The 17619-nt window shown below is 40.5% G+C and overlaps 2 protein-coding genes across 3 annotated transcripts in view; both read left to right on the forward strand.

Moving 5' to 3' along the window:
* ripor1 (RHO family interacting cell polarization regulator 1) overlaps positions 1-6951 on the forward strand; it is a 91417-nt gene extending 84466 nt beyond the window's left edge. For both annotated transcript variants that reach the window (XM_034084900.2, XM_034084901.2), the window contains 4 exons: positions 309-505; positions 1003-1086; positions 1207-1297; positions 2154-6951. In XM_034084900.2, coding sequence (XP_033940791.1) covers positions 309-505; positions 1003-1086; positions 1207-1297; positions 2154-2251 — 470 coding nt within the window. In that variant the 3' untranslated portion in view covers positions 2252-6951. The remainder of the gene's footprint in view (positions 1-308; positions 506-1002; positions 1087-1206; positions 1298-2153) is intronic.
* A 975-nt stretch (positions 6952-7926) lies between these two features.
* ctcf (CCCTC-binding factor (zinc finger protein)) overlaps positions 7927-17619 on the forward strand; it is a 53027-nt gene continuing 43334 nt past the window's right edge. The window contains exon 1 of the mRNA XM_034085139.2: positions 7927-8179. The gene's annotated coding sequence lies outside the window, so the exon portion shown is untranslated. The remainder of the gene's footprint in view (positions 8180-17619) is intronic.

Raw genomic sequence — 17619 nt, forward strand, 5'->3', positions numbered from 1 at the left:
GACAACGGGAGGCACACGCCTGTAAACATGGGGCAGTCTAGCTCCAGAAACACCATAACATTTAAACAACCACAATAACAAACAAAAAATCTATTCTTATCTAATTTCTATTCAATTACCACACACACACTCACAGTGGTGGACTGGCCATCGGGACGTTCAGGACGAATCCCGATGGCCGGTACCGAAGTGGGCCAGTCGAGATGCCCGGGCTGATTTTTAGTCCCAGTCCGCCCCTGCACACACACACAAAACGCTTGATATTATAGTTACAGTGGCAGTTCTCAGTGATATCCTGCCTCCCACAGTGTGGTTGGTGCAGAGCCTGGCGTCATGTGACCAGGAAGTGATCGTGCAGGCTCTGCGGCGCCCTCCTGAGTGCAGCCTGAGGAGAGAGGGACTTCATGCTGTGGCCAAATTACTGAGAGACCCGCGAGGAAAAGTGTCAGCCTCTGCCAGCTCTGTGCTGAGGAGCCTGGCTGCTCAGCCCAGGCAGAGGGAGCAGGTGTGTGTGTGTGTGTGTGTGTGTGTGTGTGTGTGTGTGTGTGTGTGTGTGTGTGTGTGTGTGTGTGTGTGTGTGTGTGTGTGTGTGTGTGTGTGTGTGTGTGTGTGTGTGTGTGTGTGTGTGTGTGTGTGTGTGTGTGTGTGTGTGTGTGTGTGTGTGTGTGTGTGTGTGTGTGTGTGTGTGTGTGTGTGTGTGTGTGTGTGTGTGTGTGTGTGTGTGTGTGTGTGTGTGTGTGTGTGTGTGTGTGTGTGTGTGTGTGTGTGTGTGTGTGTGTGTGTGTGTGTGTGATTTGAAGTGTACGTATATAATAGATAAAACAGTCAGCTAAATAACATGTTAGGTAATTATGAAGCAGAATACAAATATTGAATCATAAATGTTCAATAAGGAAAAGACTTAACATGGACAGCAGTGTAAAAGTAGAGCATGGCTTCGTCCTGAGATCAGTTAGTACACAGTAAGACACGGATATAAACACTACACACTCTCCTCCTCAGGCGCTGGTCAGCTGTTTGGAGCTGCTGGAAGACGAGCAGTCGGACACCAGAGTGTGTGGATGCAAGGCTCTAGCATGTCTCAAGGTACACACACTTCTCTACTTTTATGGCACCACAGTGATGTAACATCGTAAAGTCTTATCTGTACTAGAGTGTGTCCTCCTAACCATGCTAAATAACGTATTTTATCGATTGTTATTCCAGGCCAAAGAGAGTATCGACCAGTTAGTGTATCTCTGTCGGACGGACAAGGACGATGTCCGAGACGCTGCCAAACAAGCGCTGCTGGTGCTCGGTAATAAACATCACCATATTACTTAGATAGAATGACAGCTAAACAATGCACTTCCTGGATAAACTCATATCCATGTATAACATATAAATAATGTGCCTGTATTCATATATTTTGTATTTTTGTATCCATTATTGTTTGGTTATTCCATTCATTCATATATTTGTGATATAAGACAATAGAATGGTGCAGTGATGACGTATTTTCGTTGGCGGCCCTGGAAGTTAGCATTGCTAGCTAGCGCTCCCTCGACTAAAGCAATGTGATTTTAACATTGGAGTTGGGATATTACAGAAAATAATAAAATATGTGGCTAACACACGTTTATGACAGCTACACATTCTGTTCGGCAGGATACTCTCTACATATTAATCATGCCACCTTTTTATTTTTGAAGGGTAAATGCAATTGTCATAAGTACAGTAGATAGCTAACTTAATGCCATAAAGCACATTTCAGTCACGTCACCACCGCTAAGCTAAAGGGTGGCTAATGTTAGTTCTCATTAGACATTGTGCCGTCTAATTTAGCCATTTGTTAGCATCCGCCGCTTTTTAAGACAGGAGTGGGATATTTGATGACTTATTTTTTGCCGTAAAACAAAATGTGAAAAATCTCCTAAACTTGTGTCCACCACAGTCTCTTTTCAGACAGCAGTTGCCTTAGAGACGAGGGAGCCCGCAAGTGCTAACTAATGTCCAGGTTTATGACTCATTCCTGCACCACTCTATAGTTAAAGCAGAAATTACAAATATACATCTTGCTTGTTTTCTGTCATTTCACTTTGTCCAGTGCATTCACTCATTGGTCCATTGTTGCATTCCATTGTTTTTGTTCTTCAATCCATTGTGTGGAGCAGGCGAGGAGGGGAAGATGGCCCTCAGACACGTGGAGACGTCTCAGGACAGCATCCCCAGACTGTTCGCTCCAGGAAGCATGGCCAGCACTGCTTTCTAACACTTCACACACACACACACACACACACACACACACACACACACACACACACACACACACACACACACACACACACACACACACACACACACACACACACACACACACACACACACACACACACACTGGGTGGGGGAGAACACTGAAATAACACAAAAAGCCTCAATGGGAATATAAAGTAGGTTTTTTTATTTTCCAATACTACCACTAAAAATCAGAGAGGTAACTATGGTATCAACGAAGGATAGCCACTCTATTTAACACTGGCAAACGTGTAAAGTTATTAAGCTACAAACACACCAGTTTATGTTCATCAACCTGTGCTAACTACCAAGTTAGAGTGTGAGGAAGGATGTCAAATGGGAGCAGGCTTGAATGGAAAGACAGGTGAAGGGAGGAGAAGGATGAAATGGAAGGAAATGTAAAGCAGATTCATATCCAAATCAAATAACTGGATATTGATCCATCATGGCACAGACACAAAAACATTATTTTGTAAGTGGATTAGGAAAAGTGTAAAGATCTATTTTATGTCAATTCAGATAATTCACATTTTCACAGCCTACTAAGTGCCCAAAATGTTGAGTGTCTTGTACTCCGACTCTCTGTGGTTTTGACTTGTACCAGTAGGCATACATAGAGTAAATCTATAGTACAGTGCTTCTCCTACCATTCACTTTTCTTAGTGGACACTGCTGTCTCTGGTTAGGGCCTGAGCACGATAGTGCCGGGACCCCAACGGTGTCCCAGCACGAAGTGCGAGGAAACCTATTGTTTTCCTGAAGATTCTTATTTATGGTGTTTTTGGAAAATGTTACCCCAGTTGCAACATATTTTCATATAACTCTGACTTTCCTATAGCCATGGCTCTACTAGCTTGTTGATTTCAAGACTGAGACCTAAGCAATGCAGCTGTACTGCAACACTGCAATGCACCTGAGAATGGATGAGCTCAAACCTCCCACACTGCTGCATAGATCTGGGCTGCATAATTATTCAAATTTCAAATCACAACAGAGCCGGCCAGCTAACCAATCAGAGCAGACTGGGCTCTGGTTTCACACAGAGGGTGAAAAGAGGTGCTGCAACACAGGCAGTATGAGAAAAATAAAGCGCTTTTTGAACATTAAAGCATGGAGACATGTCCCAGTAGAGGCACTACATAGAGATATGAACCTGGAAATGTGCAGAATAGGGCCCCTTTAATAACAAATCCTTGTTTTGTACAGATTTGCAAAAGAAATCACTATATTATAATTTTTACATGTTTTCCATTCATATGTGAATAAGGTTTCAAAATGGTCGTTTACTTCAATATCACAAATCATATCGCTATTGCAATATCAGTCAAAAACACAATTTGTTATATTTTCTAAATTGTGCAGCCCTAGCAGAGACACTGTGATGAACTTATAACATCAATATCCGAACTTCATACATGTCACATCACAGTGGGCATCGTTCTGAAGTTGACTTGGGTGTCCTGCAGGTCAAAGGTCGGGGGTGATGGAGATCCACCAACTGGGCAGCAAAAGAATGAATGGGATTTGTATTGGATCCATTTGTTGACGCATGTTCTTCAGTCTTAGTGGAACTGTCTCTGGGTTTTTTTGCTCATGTATAGTAGAGCTAAATGTGGGTTGGGCCTCACTGTGGTGCTCAGCAGGACATGTCTCCGATGCGTGGACAGATACTGGAGATCTGCTACTGCTGGACTCACTGTGAAACGTCTTCCAGTTCAAAAGACACAAAGGAAAGCTTCTTACTCTCTGTCTCGCAGAGGTTTATGTTTAATGCTGTCATTAGCACCACGTTGAAAAGAAAGAGAAGCTCACACTGTAGTTTTAAATAAAGAGTTGAGACGGTTGCTAAGCTGCTTCTGCACAGTGATAGGTTAAAACAATTCAGTGCCATCACTCTTTACAATAATGACATATCTTATTCTTTATGGAATTACATACTATATGATTATTTGCCACTGGAGGTCAATATTCTGTGATTGTAAATAGTTTGTTTTCTTGACAGTCTTTATTTGTAAATGTATACTTTGTTTTATAAGATGTGTTTTACTGTTAAAATGACATATATTATTATCAGTTTGATAAATTGATTCATTGAATACCACTGACATATCTGCTGTAAATGAAGTCACTGGATATTGACATGACTGTCAGACTGCTGCGGAGGGCTTTGTCTTTTGAGAAGGCAAAGACACCATACCCCTTTCTTGGTTAGGTATATCGACATGTGTAACAGTTGAACTTCACACTTAAACTAAAGATTTTCTTTACAAAGAATGAACATTGCATTTGTCTGTTGAGTTGATTTGGCATCCTCAAACATGTGGTCATGTAATTATAAATGATTGAAGGGTGATACCAGTGTGTTTCATGTGTAAGCCATTTTCTACCAATGACATACTCACATATGTCCACTTCTGCTGCTGACAATTCTCCAAAGTGAGCCCATTCCACTCACCGAAGAAACACATTGGAGACCTACTGTACTTTGTTATCATTGGCTTCATAATAAAACTATCTTTAGTTTAGACTCAGGATTCCATTATAACACATCATCGTAGCATTATGAATTAGTAACTCTTAAATAAGAGCTGCAATTATGAAACGATTCCTAAAATGTTTGAAGGGATCTTATCATCTTAAATATTTTCTGAAAATAATGAGTTACTAAGTCATAGTTGGGGGACAATGTTGTCATTTTACTTGGTGAATGCAGTTAGTATCATAATGGCTAAATTAATAAAGTAACAACATATAAACACAAAGCTGATGCTCCCTGTGATGGATTACCAAACTCAAGCAAATCTTTAACTCGATATTAATACATTACATTATGATACTGTAAACATAATTTTTTTTACAAAACTACTAACTTTGGAAAAGTGCCAGCGTGTGAAGTCAAGAATGTCTTTTTGGTAGATGGGGTTACAAATATGCAAGTTCACTGGTTTTATTTATCCACACTGAGTTTAACAGATGTCAATACAAATGCCAACGTTTCCAGGCCAGTGACCCGTTCATTGTAATCGTGTTGATCCTTTTCATAGTGACACTGCTGATGATGCCAGTCTGCCTTTTCATTTCCTGAGCACTAATGACTGATGGTCTTTTATTGATATCATATGGATGTGTTCAAGTCTCATACTGTATGCTATGCTAACACTATGATGTAAACATGTTGAATTGAAATTGACATTGTGCAGTTCTAGCAGTAAAAAAAAGACATTTCTACTGACAGGAAATGATGTGTAATTCTTAGCCATGCCAGCAGTAGCACTGTGGAGATGGCAATGTTGCGCAGTTAGCCAGATAGAAATATCTCAACAAATAATTCATAGAAATTGGGTTCAGGCCCCTCATTAACCCAGGGTCATTTGTAAAACCAATAATTGTGACAAAATACCTGTAGGACTACTGCAATTCCTTAAGCCTCTGCTGTACATTGTGTTAAGTGCTTTTTGGCAAATGTTAACATCAGCATTACATTTGTCACTTAGGACACGTTAGCATGCTCACATTAGCATTTAGCTCAAAGTGCCGAAGCAATTTTCACAGAGCTGCTAGCATGGTTAAACTGGACTATAGGCCTACTTTTTTCTGTTGTCTAAGCTTTTAAACCATTGTCGACAATTTGTTCTGCTTTTTGTTCTAACAACATGACATGTATAAATGTAGTAATTTCATGCTTGCTGCAAGTTTAAACTGTACTTCATTTGTTTTTTTACAACATGTGAACATTTGTAATAATTCCACAGAAAACATGATACAGCTTTTGTCTATAAGAAGGAGGGTCCAGGTTCCTATATGAAATGTGCCAACCCTGTATACTTCTCTTAGACTGACTTACATGTTCTAGCAACACTGTGATTGAAAAACAATTATCTAGCTGTTCTTAAAATGATGTTACCATTTTCACAGAGGTTGAGGGCCATATCTTTAATATATATATATATATAGAGCCATGACAAATAATGTAACTTCTAAGACTAAATTCAAGATTATCTCAATGTTATAAATAGGACTATATCAGAATATGGGGAAACGGTTTAAGTAGAATTCTGAGATGAATTCATTATTTATGAACTCGGATCTGAATCTCTGATTTAGGTATTCTAAGTATTTTTCACAAGGCCTATCCCTTTATGCATCATCCTTTCATATTTATTGAAGGCAATAATGACTTACTGATGTACTGCTGTGTCCCTGAAAATAACTGTCATTCAGACATATATTCAGATGTTAACCAGACAAAGAGCTATGTGTACAGTGTTTTCAATCTGGATGTTTAGTTCTTATTCAGCATAAATTGTGTCACTGGAATCATAATATAGGATTTTTCTTTAAGTGGGAAACTCACTGTTTGTGTATGTATATTTGATGGCTTCCACTGTGTTGAATGATTTTACCACTATTGTTTTGTGAAGGACAGCAGCTATCTGCAGCTATACCTCTGCATACATCCCACAGTGTTTAAGTGCCTCAAGCTTTGATAGTAACAGAGATGCAAGACATAGATGAGATTGTGTGAAGCAGTGGGAAACCGCTCCAGCACACTATATTTTCCCCACAACCTTGATTAGTTGTGCAGTATTGGAAACATTTCTTTTTTTCTTTTCTAAAATATATTTCCAGTCATTCTGGTGTTGAATATACAAAATATTAAAATATGTTCAAAGATTGTCTCATTGTTTGTGTTAATCATAGTGAGCATATAACAATAATTTGGTCATAGACTAACAATTTTCCAGCACTATGTATATATATATATATATACACACATTTTGTCAGCACTGTATATGTATATATATATATTATATCTCTTGAAACTTTACCAATAATTCAGCATTTGTCTAATTTGAAAAAGCAGGGAGTTTGTTTATACAGGACAGTCAAGACACAAAGGTGCTTTACATAAAGTATAAACAAAACTGTAGAAATGACTTGAACTGTCGTAACTTCATAATTTTACTCTATGACAGAAACACTGATGCTGTGATAGACATCAGCTGTATTGTCCTTATTAAAGAACAGAGAACACATCTTAGCTCAGGTGTGCACAATATCAGAACAATTATGAGGGAAGCCCTGTCGTTCATGCTTTGATTCAAAACCCATGGATATATGTGACTGTACAATCAAACCAATTTGAAGTTTCCAAAAGGCAGTGAATAAAGATTTCTGTTGACCTTCTCTTTCTGGTCATTTTTGCACAGTCAGTAAGAGCACAGACTAATAGATGGACATTATCCTACAGATGGGTCATTTACGACAGTACATTGACTACAATTATACTAATTGTCATCGTATTACTTTAAACAAATATTACATTTAAAAGTCCTATGCTGTATTGTGTATTTGATTTTATATTTTCATTGCACATATTTATTTATCCTTTTTTTTTATCCACAAACGGTGCAACAGTCACGAACCTCCCCAGGGATAAATAAAGTATTCTGATTTAAACAAATCAATGTATTGTTTATTTTACTATATTTGAAATAAACACCATCTCTTACAAAGTGTTTATTTGTTATGGTACTTTGACATTTAGAGGTTATTTTCCTATAGTAAAGCTCATATCTCCTAGGGTCCTGAGAGAAGCTCTATTCCAAACAGTGTGATAAATGGGTTTCAATCATAGACTGGTTTCAATGTATTGTATTCCAACGGGGCGCCCCTCCTGGCCAATCACGGTGTCTGCAGCAGCTTCGACACCACCCCCCAGCGGCCGCACAGGCGCACTGAGCTCACAACTGCCATTTTGTGGCAGAAGCTACTCTGCTAAAGCGGGAGAGGGATTAAAACAACTGCGAAGAAACCTGCATTTCTTACCAGGCGGGCAAACTTTGTAGCACATACTCTCTGCTTTCGGTCGAGTTAAAGAGGTCGAGAAACACACAAAAAAGAGGTAAAGTATCACTACTTTTCTGATAAGGGGGGAGTTTGCAGGATCTTTAATCGGCCTCTAGGTGTCACGATGGGGCTCTGGGTCCGGGCAGCTCGTCGGAGAGTGTTTGTCTCCCTCTATCGTTATTGAAAACCCCGTCAAAATACGCTTAAATAACCGAAGTTGAAATAAATATATACACAGCCCGCTGCATTATAAGCCTATCTGTGAATACATCGTCGAAGATAACTTTAAAATACTTCGACAATTTGGTTGAAGAGTTTAGGCCGAGGCGTCCATTTTCTCGCTTCTTTGTTTCCCGTCTTTGCAGCCTTGACGACATGGAAACTGGCGGGTTTAAGTTATCGCCCTTAGCTAACATGAGCATGTCAGCATTATTATACGCTGATAGTAACACAAACACAATTAAATGAGCAATGACATATCTTATAGTTGACACACAAACCCCCGTGTCGCAATACACCCATTTGACGTTACTTTTAAGCGTGTTGCGTAAGGTACAAATATACATTTATTTAAGATGTTGCAACTAGCGTTAGCCACCAGTTAGCTTTAGGCCTTCCCCACCCTGTGCCCTAAGTAACTCCTAGAAGGAAACTTAAAATGATCGCAAGTTACTACAGCCAACATTTTTGTTTTGTATTTCGTTAAACTAAGCGTGTTGTTTTCGCGTCTACACCTATCGTTACTGACATGCTGATAGCGAAGTAAACACACGGAGACTATTACGTTTAGGCCAGCGCGGAAAACAGAATGACGAAGCATTTCCAGCAGCACTGTGGTAACAGCGGCCACCGATTCAATACCAAATGTGTGTTGTCCCAAACATCTCCCGTCGTCGAGTGTTTAATTTATCTTCTTTCCCCCCCGTAAATCTCGCTGGGGTCGGAGCTGGCAGTTGTTGTTACACCCACCGCCCGCTTGTCTCTTATTCTAAGCCCACCGAGAGCATCATAGCCACAGATATAGCGTAGAGCTCCCTCTACGACTCGGCTTGGAGAGCTACAAAAATACCGCTATATAAATGCTGTGAATGGAGGCGACCGCCGCCCGTCTGGGTGCTCAGTAACATTACCATGTCGTTGTAAAATTGTTTTCATTAGTTAAAGAATCATTGATGGCCTAACGTCGTACAAAAGCATCCCCAGTTTATACCATTTAGCTACATAAAGACACGTGTAAATCTACAAACAGATGTTTGTCACATACATGACTATGCAGCTGCTACACTCCTTGTCAGCAATAATAAATACAGTTACCAAGTTGTTTGCATGTAATCCTCAGATTATATTTTATTATGTACTGTGGTTGTTAATTAATCCTTCATCCAAAAATCTGAGTCATGTCGATATAAAGGCTTATACCAGGGTTGCCAACTTTGGGTACCTGGCTGGAGTGAGATTTTGATATCATGGGTTTAATTACACATATGCGCACTAAATGACTGCTATCGTGTCAGCAGCGGGACCTTAGCATATATATAGGATATATATACAATATATACAAATACACAAAATTCGACACAGACTATAAAGGGCACAACGTTTCATTCACTAATGAAAGTCAAACACATGTTTGTTTCCACTGTTTTATTGTGTGCCTGTCGCGATAAGCAATTAATTGACTTATCGTACGATAAATAAAAATGAACTCGATAAATTGCCATTTACATGAGGATGTGACTAGCAGTTCGAAGGGATGTACTTCAATTATTATTATATATTATCATTATGTCAGGGGTCTAAAATGGTCATACAACGGTGCCGACAATATTATCGTTTATCGCAATAATTTCCTGGAAAATGTATCCAACAAAATTAATTATCGTGAGAGGCCTATACATGAAACACACACACAAACAAATCTACAGACTTACTCCAAACTGCCAAACATATTAATTAACACACTCTATTTTGGCCTAGTAGAACAATAAGCAGCAGACTTTTACTTTTTTATCATTTCTACTGGATCTTAGATCTGCGCTTGCGCAATACGGGTCGGCAGTTGCCAGAGAGTATTTGTGTTGGGTAATCTATGGTAGGGCTAACCCATACAGTGGTGGGGTGAAGTCAGTATTTGCAATGTAATTACATACACGCTCCCCCTTGACAGTGAAACGCCGCGTGAGGTTTAGATTATTTCCCTGTCTCAATCCAAATTGAACTATATGAAATAAAAAGGCACATTTGTCTTGTAGTAAATAAAAAGGGCGATCTGGAGCCAATCCTGTAGTTTACCCACAGGTGAAAGAGTTACCTGCTGAAAGCCCAACCCCTGCAGGGGAGTCTGGGGGGATTCTCCCCCAGGAGATTTTTTGAAATACTAACATAAAATACACATTCTGGTCCTCTCTTGAGAAGAAAAATAAATACATCTATTACTACACGACATATTTAAACAAATGAATGCTATTTTAGTTTTGTGTTACTTTGTTCTGAAAGCTGAACCTGCTGCTCCTCACAGAGGGAAGAGGCTGTGTTAGGCTGCGGCCCCACGAGGACGAATTCGGTCGTTTGCGTTACTGTTTAGTGTCATATAGACCGTTCGGCCACACGAGGACGACCGAATACGGCACTAAACGACTGAGGAAACGACAACGGGTCCCAAGGTGGATAGAAATGCATACGCCACTCTCTGGGGGGTCAAACAGCTCCGTGTGTGCGCCCTATACGGACATTTTCAGATCACTGATAGTGATTGCGCAATAGCCCCGCCTCTCCCCACCTCTTCTGCTCACCTCCGCTTACCCCGCGCCAGTGCTGAAGTGTTTCGCCACCAACAACAACAACAATGGCGGATCGCAGAGTTGCTATCGTGCTCCGGACGCTATTGACCATGCTACAGTTGTTTGTGCAACATCTACAGCAATAATGATGAGGCAATAGCCCCGCCTCTCCCCACCTCTGCTGCTCACCCCCACGTCAAAGTAAACTGCACCCTGAATTCAGATTATTTATCTTTCTCTCGCGAGTGAAGTCTAATCTGACAGGACGGAGACACGCAGCTCTGCCCACCTACAGCTCCTCCCGCTGCAGCAAAACACACACTTCAAGTCAGATCATCACCCTTAGCTATTTTAATTACCTCTCAAACTCCCTAAACTAGTTATAAATATGTTTATTTTTTACTGTCGGCCGGGTCACTCATTACTGGATCAGCTGCTGCATGAGACAGACACTGACGCTGTCCGAAGAGAAGGAGGAAAAAGAGAGGCTCCGTGTATTTTATCATTATATTATATAGAGTCGTTATTCATTTGTTTTAAAGCTCAATAAATAACAAAGAAGACCTTTGACCGGCACTTTTATAATTTTGTCTGGAAGATTTCAACTTTAATACACGCTGACTGGCGAAAAACTCTGCCCGGTTCCCTCGGCCCCCACCGCGGAGAATAAACAGAAGGGCAACCATGACAACCATGCTTCTTCGCTGCTTTTGTGGAGGAAGTTACAGCGCCACGTAGAGGCTCCTGCATATGTACTGCAGCTTCTCCAGCGGTTGGAGCTAAACGGAGCGGTCTCGTGTGGGCAGACACTATCCGGATAATTATTGCATGTGGACGGAAGCCGTTTGCGTTAATCCTATGCGTTTAGCCGTTTTCGTCCTCGTGGGGCCGCAGCCTTAATTATTTTACATTGTGGATAAGGGTGGATAGCCCCCATTGTTCTGTGTGTCAAAATGAAAGACAGCCCACACACCTATCAATCATCAAACCGTGGGGTCTTAATTCATTACGTGTTGATTTCTATCAACACGTAATGTTGTATCGATGTATATAGAGATGTACTACAGCAAAAGTATTCTCCGTCTGGACTTCCTGCAACAACACCACGCCGTTATCTTGATTCTGATTGGCCAGAAGACATTATCAAAGATGTTCTATTGAGAAGACGATCACTACCTGACAAAAGTTTTCAAAACCGTTTCTCATCTTCGGTATTCTTGTTTGTGGCATGAGAATAGTTTGGGCAGCGTGAGCGCGTGAGATTGAGAGTGAAAGCGTGTGTCACACGCCAGATGCGTGAGAGTTGGCAACCCTGCTTATACTGGTGCTGACAAGGTCATGGGTTTAATCATTGTTTGACTAAATATCCAAACCGTTTTATTCAAACAACTACTAGATCTTTCAATCTGGACATATGCCAATTCTTGGATCGGGGTGAATTTTCGACTAAAGCCAGCAGGGTGAAATCTTCAAAAATATATATTTTAAATTTGATTTCATCACACAGTCTCATCTATATTACTTCTCTTTTCAAAGAGGCCTGTGAGCAAAACCTTCCCACACAAGTAACTACTAACTGCTACACAGTAGAAACAAAGGAATTTAAAACTATTACAACAATCATTAAATTAATAAAAATGGAAAAGACTAGTTTTATGCAAGAACTTAAAAAACAGATTTTGTGAATTTCTGCACTAGGGGTAAATTGTCCCACTGATATCTGACTATTTTTTATATGAAAAATGTCGACATGATACTGATGTATCATGATCTACCACATCAAGATACATCACTGAATTATAACACCACTGATTTATTGTCTCAGCTAAAATACAAATATTCTACAATCAATCAATCAATCAATCAATGTTTATTTATATAGCCCAATATCACAAATGTTACATTTGTCTCAGTGGTCTTCACAGTGTGTACAGAATATCAGTATGACAATACGACACCCTCTGTCCTCAGACCCTCACATCGTACAAGGAAAAACTTCCAAAGAAAACCCAGTTTAAAGGGAAAAATGGGAGAAACCTCAGGGAGAGCAGCAGAGGAGGGATCCCTCTCCCAGGACGGACAGACGTGCAATAGATGCCGTGTGTAAATTGAAAAGATAATACATTTGCAACATAGGTACATTTGCAACATACAATAGAATTGTTGTATTAAGAGTCACACCGATTAAACTGAAGCACTAATACACACACATTTAGGTTAATAATACCTTTCAGCCCTGCTTTTAAAAACTAAAGCAATAAAGTAGGGATGCTCCGATCGCCAATTTTGGGGCCGATCTCTGGAAGGGGGGGGGGGGGGGGGGCATTGGGATATATATTTTTGAAATCATCTGGAGCAGAGAGAGGAGCTGTGGATTATTGTTATTGATTAATGTATCAGAGTTTCTTAGGGTCAAAAACACTAAACTCACAACTTCAAATGAAAACGTTTAGCTTATTTAATAAAAGAGCTAGGGATGCACGATATTGGTTTTTTGAAACCGATACCGATAACTTCCTGCTTCTCAATACCGATTATAAATATAAATAAATAAATATATATATATATATATTAAATGTACCTGTAGTTTTTTCACACCTGGTGGTAAAAAAAAGACTAGTAGTGAGCAAATGACATGAGCATTACTACTATGAACAAAACAAAGCCAAGAACAGTTTTGACTCTTCAAAGTGACCATATTTATTTCCCCAAATAAATATAATTGAGTCAATCAGTCAATGTCAATGACAATGTGTTTCCCTGAACAATGAGTGAACAATGAGTGGTCCATATTAAGAAATGGAAACAACTATTACCTGGCATTACTCTGGCAAACTTCTTGCCTTTTTCAAAAGCCTCGTCGATAGGTAAAAGCCCCGGTGCCTTTGCAGCTGGCTTTGGATTCACCGTTAGTTTAGCAGCGCAGGCGTCTTAGTACGCTTTTAACACACCATCGTGGCGATGTCTCAGGTGACTAATCAGGTTGGAAGTATTATAGCTCGTTGCCTTTTTCCCTCCTCGTGGAACTTCTGCTTTGCATTTGTTAATACAAATAGCAAGCGAACTATCTAACTCTGAAACTTTGAAATAGTCCCATACTACCGACGACATGTTTGTTTACTGTCCTGACTTCACGGCCGCACACCATTTACGTCACAGCCAGGCATGAGTAACTCCCTAATCCCACCAGGAGCGTCTGCGCTGCACTGCGGCGTTTTTAGCGATCGCGGCCACTCTAGTCAATGGGTGCTATTCCACCAGACCCGCTGCGCCGCGGCTCGAAGCGTCGCAGAAGCTCCTCGCCGCAAGGAATTTCTAAAATATAGGACGAATCCTATTTTTGACGCGGCGCAGGCAGGAAGTGGAACGTTCATCCAACAACTGCGAGGCTGCACAGTGCACACACGACGCTCCGCTTCCGCAACGTTTTGAAACGCGCCTGGTGGGTTATGATGCAGGAGGAGGTCGCAGGAGGAGGTCGCAGCGTGGCGCAGCGCAGGCGCTTCCGGTGGGATCAGGGGGTTAGGGAGCCCTGGATTTGTGAAAAACTCCCCTCTTCCTAAACCACTAATACCCCAGTATTGGCAAAACGGGAGGAGCCGAGTGAAAAACAAGCGCCCCTCATCCCAATCCACCCACACCGCAGTATTTTTTCTTTTTTTTACCCAAAAAATATATTGTATATTATCGGGGCTATTAATACTTTTATCGGGATGACGTCATAATTCCTAATAACGGACCGATAATTATCGTGCACCACTAAAAAGAGCACATGTTCAATGTGAAAAGTGACAGTAAATATAGATTGGTTGCAATTTGGTGCTATAAATATATATTTTTTAAAACACCTTGAATTTCAAGGGGGCTCCGTTGGCGGGGCGCAGTGCCCCTCCAAGACAATGGTAGGCAGTGTTTCCCACAGGGGGTCCCCCGGTAAGATTTTTTTTTAAAGTTAAATGCATCAATCTGGTGCATTTTGAGAGGAAAATAAAGAGACTAGATATATGGGAACAGCTTAGACTTAGACTAAGTTAACTATCTAAACACACATGCCCCTTTCATACCAACGCGTTTTCAGCTCCGGCTCGGAGCTGGAGCTGAAAAGTGCAGTTTTTTCCTGTTCACACCGCAGCGTCGCCGCCTCTTAGCTCCGGAATCCGGTTCACTTCCAGCTCCAAAAAAAATTGTCGGTCTAGACCAGGGGTGCCCAACCTTTTTTTAACCAAGAGCTACTTTTAAAGTTGCCAGTCTGCCGAGATCTACCAGTCCATATAGAGAGGCGTAGCCATTACTGACAGCCGTACTGCCAGGTAAATACACACTTCTACTTGTATAAAACTGACCTTTGTACAATTAATACTTCATAAAATACTGCAGATCCTTTATCTCACCTCTTTCTAATCTACACACATACGTACAGGGTTGGGAGGGTTACTTTGTAAATGTAATCAGTTACTGATTACCGATTACATGGCTCTGAAAGTAATCTGAATACAGTTACAGTTACGTGTCTTAAAAAACGTAATCAGATTACTTCTAGATTACTTTTGGATTACTTTCTTTTTCCATCACAGATGGGTATGTTTTGGTGAACAGGAGACACAAAAAGCAAAAGGAAACTGAACGTGTTTTTACTGTTTTAATGGCTTATCAAGAGCACAACTGAAACATCACATCTGAAACGATGTAGCAACATAATACACTTTTTGGGGATGCAGCTTGGGATGTGAGGAGAGTGAGGGACACGGCTTAGAACGGGCGTGTCGCCTTCTGTCCTGCCAGTGTTGGCAGGACATGAATTAAAATGTCGAACTCGGACTTCATTTTAAGGACATTTTGGCCAGGAGTGTAGAGCTATATGTGTTTAAGCACCGGATTGGCAAAACAGGAGAGTGTGTGCACCAGTCTGCCTTGATCTATGTATTCATGTCCGTGACTCTCACAGTATCTGCTGCCCACAGCTGTTTTATAGAAGGAAAACCTCCTTCACTTCATGACATCTCTGCAGCGCCAGGAGGCAGCGGGAGGGTTAACTCGAGCCTCTGAGAAGACGAGCTCGCAGTGCCTTTCGCACCGCCTTCACTGTGTTTACCTTCAGAAATAATCATTAGTAAGGCTAAAGACTAAAGAGCGACCGCAAGCTGATGTGTTTTAACCACACACACCTATATATATACACACACACGTGATTTAAACGCAGACTTTTGTTCCTCCATGTTTCGTTGTTATTGTTTCACTGAGCGAGCGGACCCATACGTATAAGTATGTAACTGAAGTTACACAACAGTGTTGTTGATACAGAGTTGGAGTTTATTCACACGTCACTACAGTGGGTAATGTTTTCAAGACACATTGAACAGTGCTGCCACATATGACACAGGGAAAAAAGAAAAGACTCTGAACCCTTTCTTTGCCATTATATACAAATAGTGTTGCTACAAAAGTATAAATTAGGCTTACTAATAGGACAACTCAGATCTGAAGCTACTCAGGAATCTGCTGCCAAAGTGCAATAAAAGAGACAAAATTAATAGAATCAAACCCGTTTTTGTAGCAGTTGATTATAAAAAGAAATGCCTTTTAAAATAGGATGCAAGCAACACTAGTTTCTTAACCTGAATTGATAATAGACTATAATCAATTTAAGTTTGCATTCTTATACCATTTTGTACAATAATTACAATTAGGGATGCACGATAATTATCGGCCCGTTATTTGTTATTGGTAACAAATCCTGCACTGTACTTTGTTTTGCTCCACGTCGGACTCCTGAAAGCCAAATTACTTCCAAATAGTGGAAATAGGTTTACCCTTCTTTTTAACGAGTTGCTGCTCTTGTTCTGACTAGGGGTGTAACGGTTCACAAACATTTCGGTTCGGTACGTACCTCGGTTTTTAGGTCACGGTTCGGTTCGGTTCGGTACGTTTTCGGTACAGCAGAAAAAATTATCACAAAACGTAACATATTTTTTTTTAATTATTATTAAACTGTGAATAATGTATTCACTCAAATAAATGCAAAATATAATAAAATAAACATTAAGGTGCAGCATTTCGATGAACTGAAATAATCTGTATTTGAACTTTACTGTACTAGTACTCACAAAACATAAACTATTAGTTTTGGGTTTTTAATTATTATTAAACTATGAATATTCACTCAAATAAATATAAAATATAATAAAATAAACATTAAGGTGCAGCTTTTCGATGAACTGAAATAATCTGTATTTGAACTGTACTGTACTAGTACCTAAGCAGCCAGTGTGACATTATGACTTGCTTGTCATTGTATGTTCATGTTTTTTTAAAGAAAGATGAACTTGTCCACATTGCTTGCCGAAAGGGCAGATCTGCTGGCACTAGCAATGTCTCCTGCTGTGGAGAACACCCTCTCGCTAGGGACAGAGGTAGCAGCAGATACAGCCAGGTAGCGCTTTGCTAACATGGCAACATAAGGATATTTGTCCGTTTGTAATAGCTTTGGCTCGGTCTGAAGTTTCTGCGAGTGGTGGAGGCTTAAATGCTAGCGGGAGTTGGGTTTGCACTTCAGTCTTTTGGTACCGGTGATATTCACGTTCGGGTGATGCCTTTTCAAATGAGTGTGCAAGTTTGATGTGTTGCCAGCCGCGTAACCAATGTTAGTTGAACAATGCCGACAAACAGCTTTGATTCGGTCCACCTGTCTTTGTCCGTCATCCTTGTACGTAACTGC

The sequence above is a fragment of the Pseudochaenichthys georgianus genome, chromosome 6, assembly GCF_902827115.2.
Source record: "Pseudochaenichthys georgianus chromosome 6, fPseGeo1.2, whole genome shotgun sequence".
Classification (NCBI taxonomy): domain Eukaryota; kingdom Metazoa; phylum Chordata; class Actinopteri; order Perciformes; family Channichthyidae; genus Pseudochaenichthys; species Pseudochaenichthys georgianus.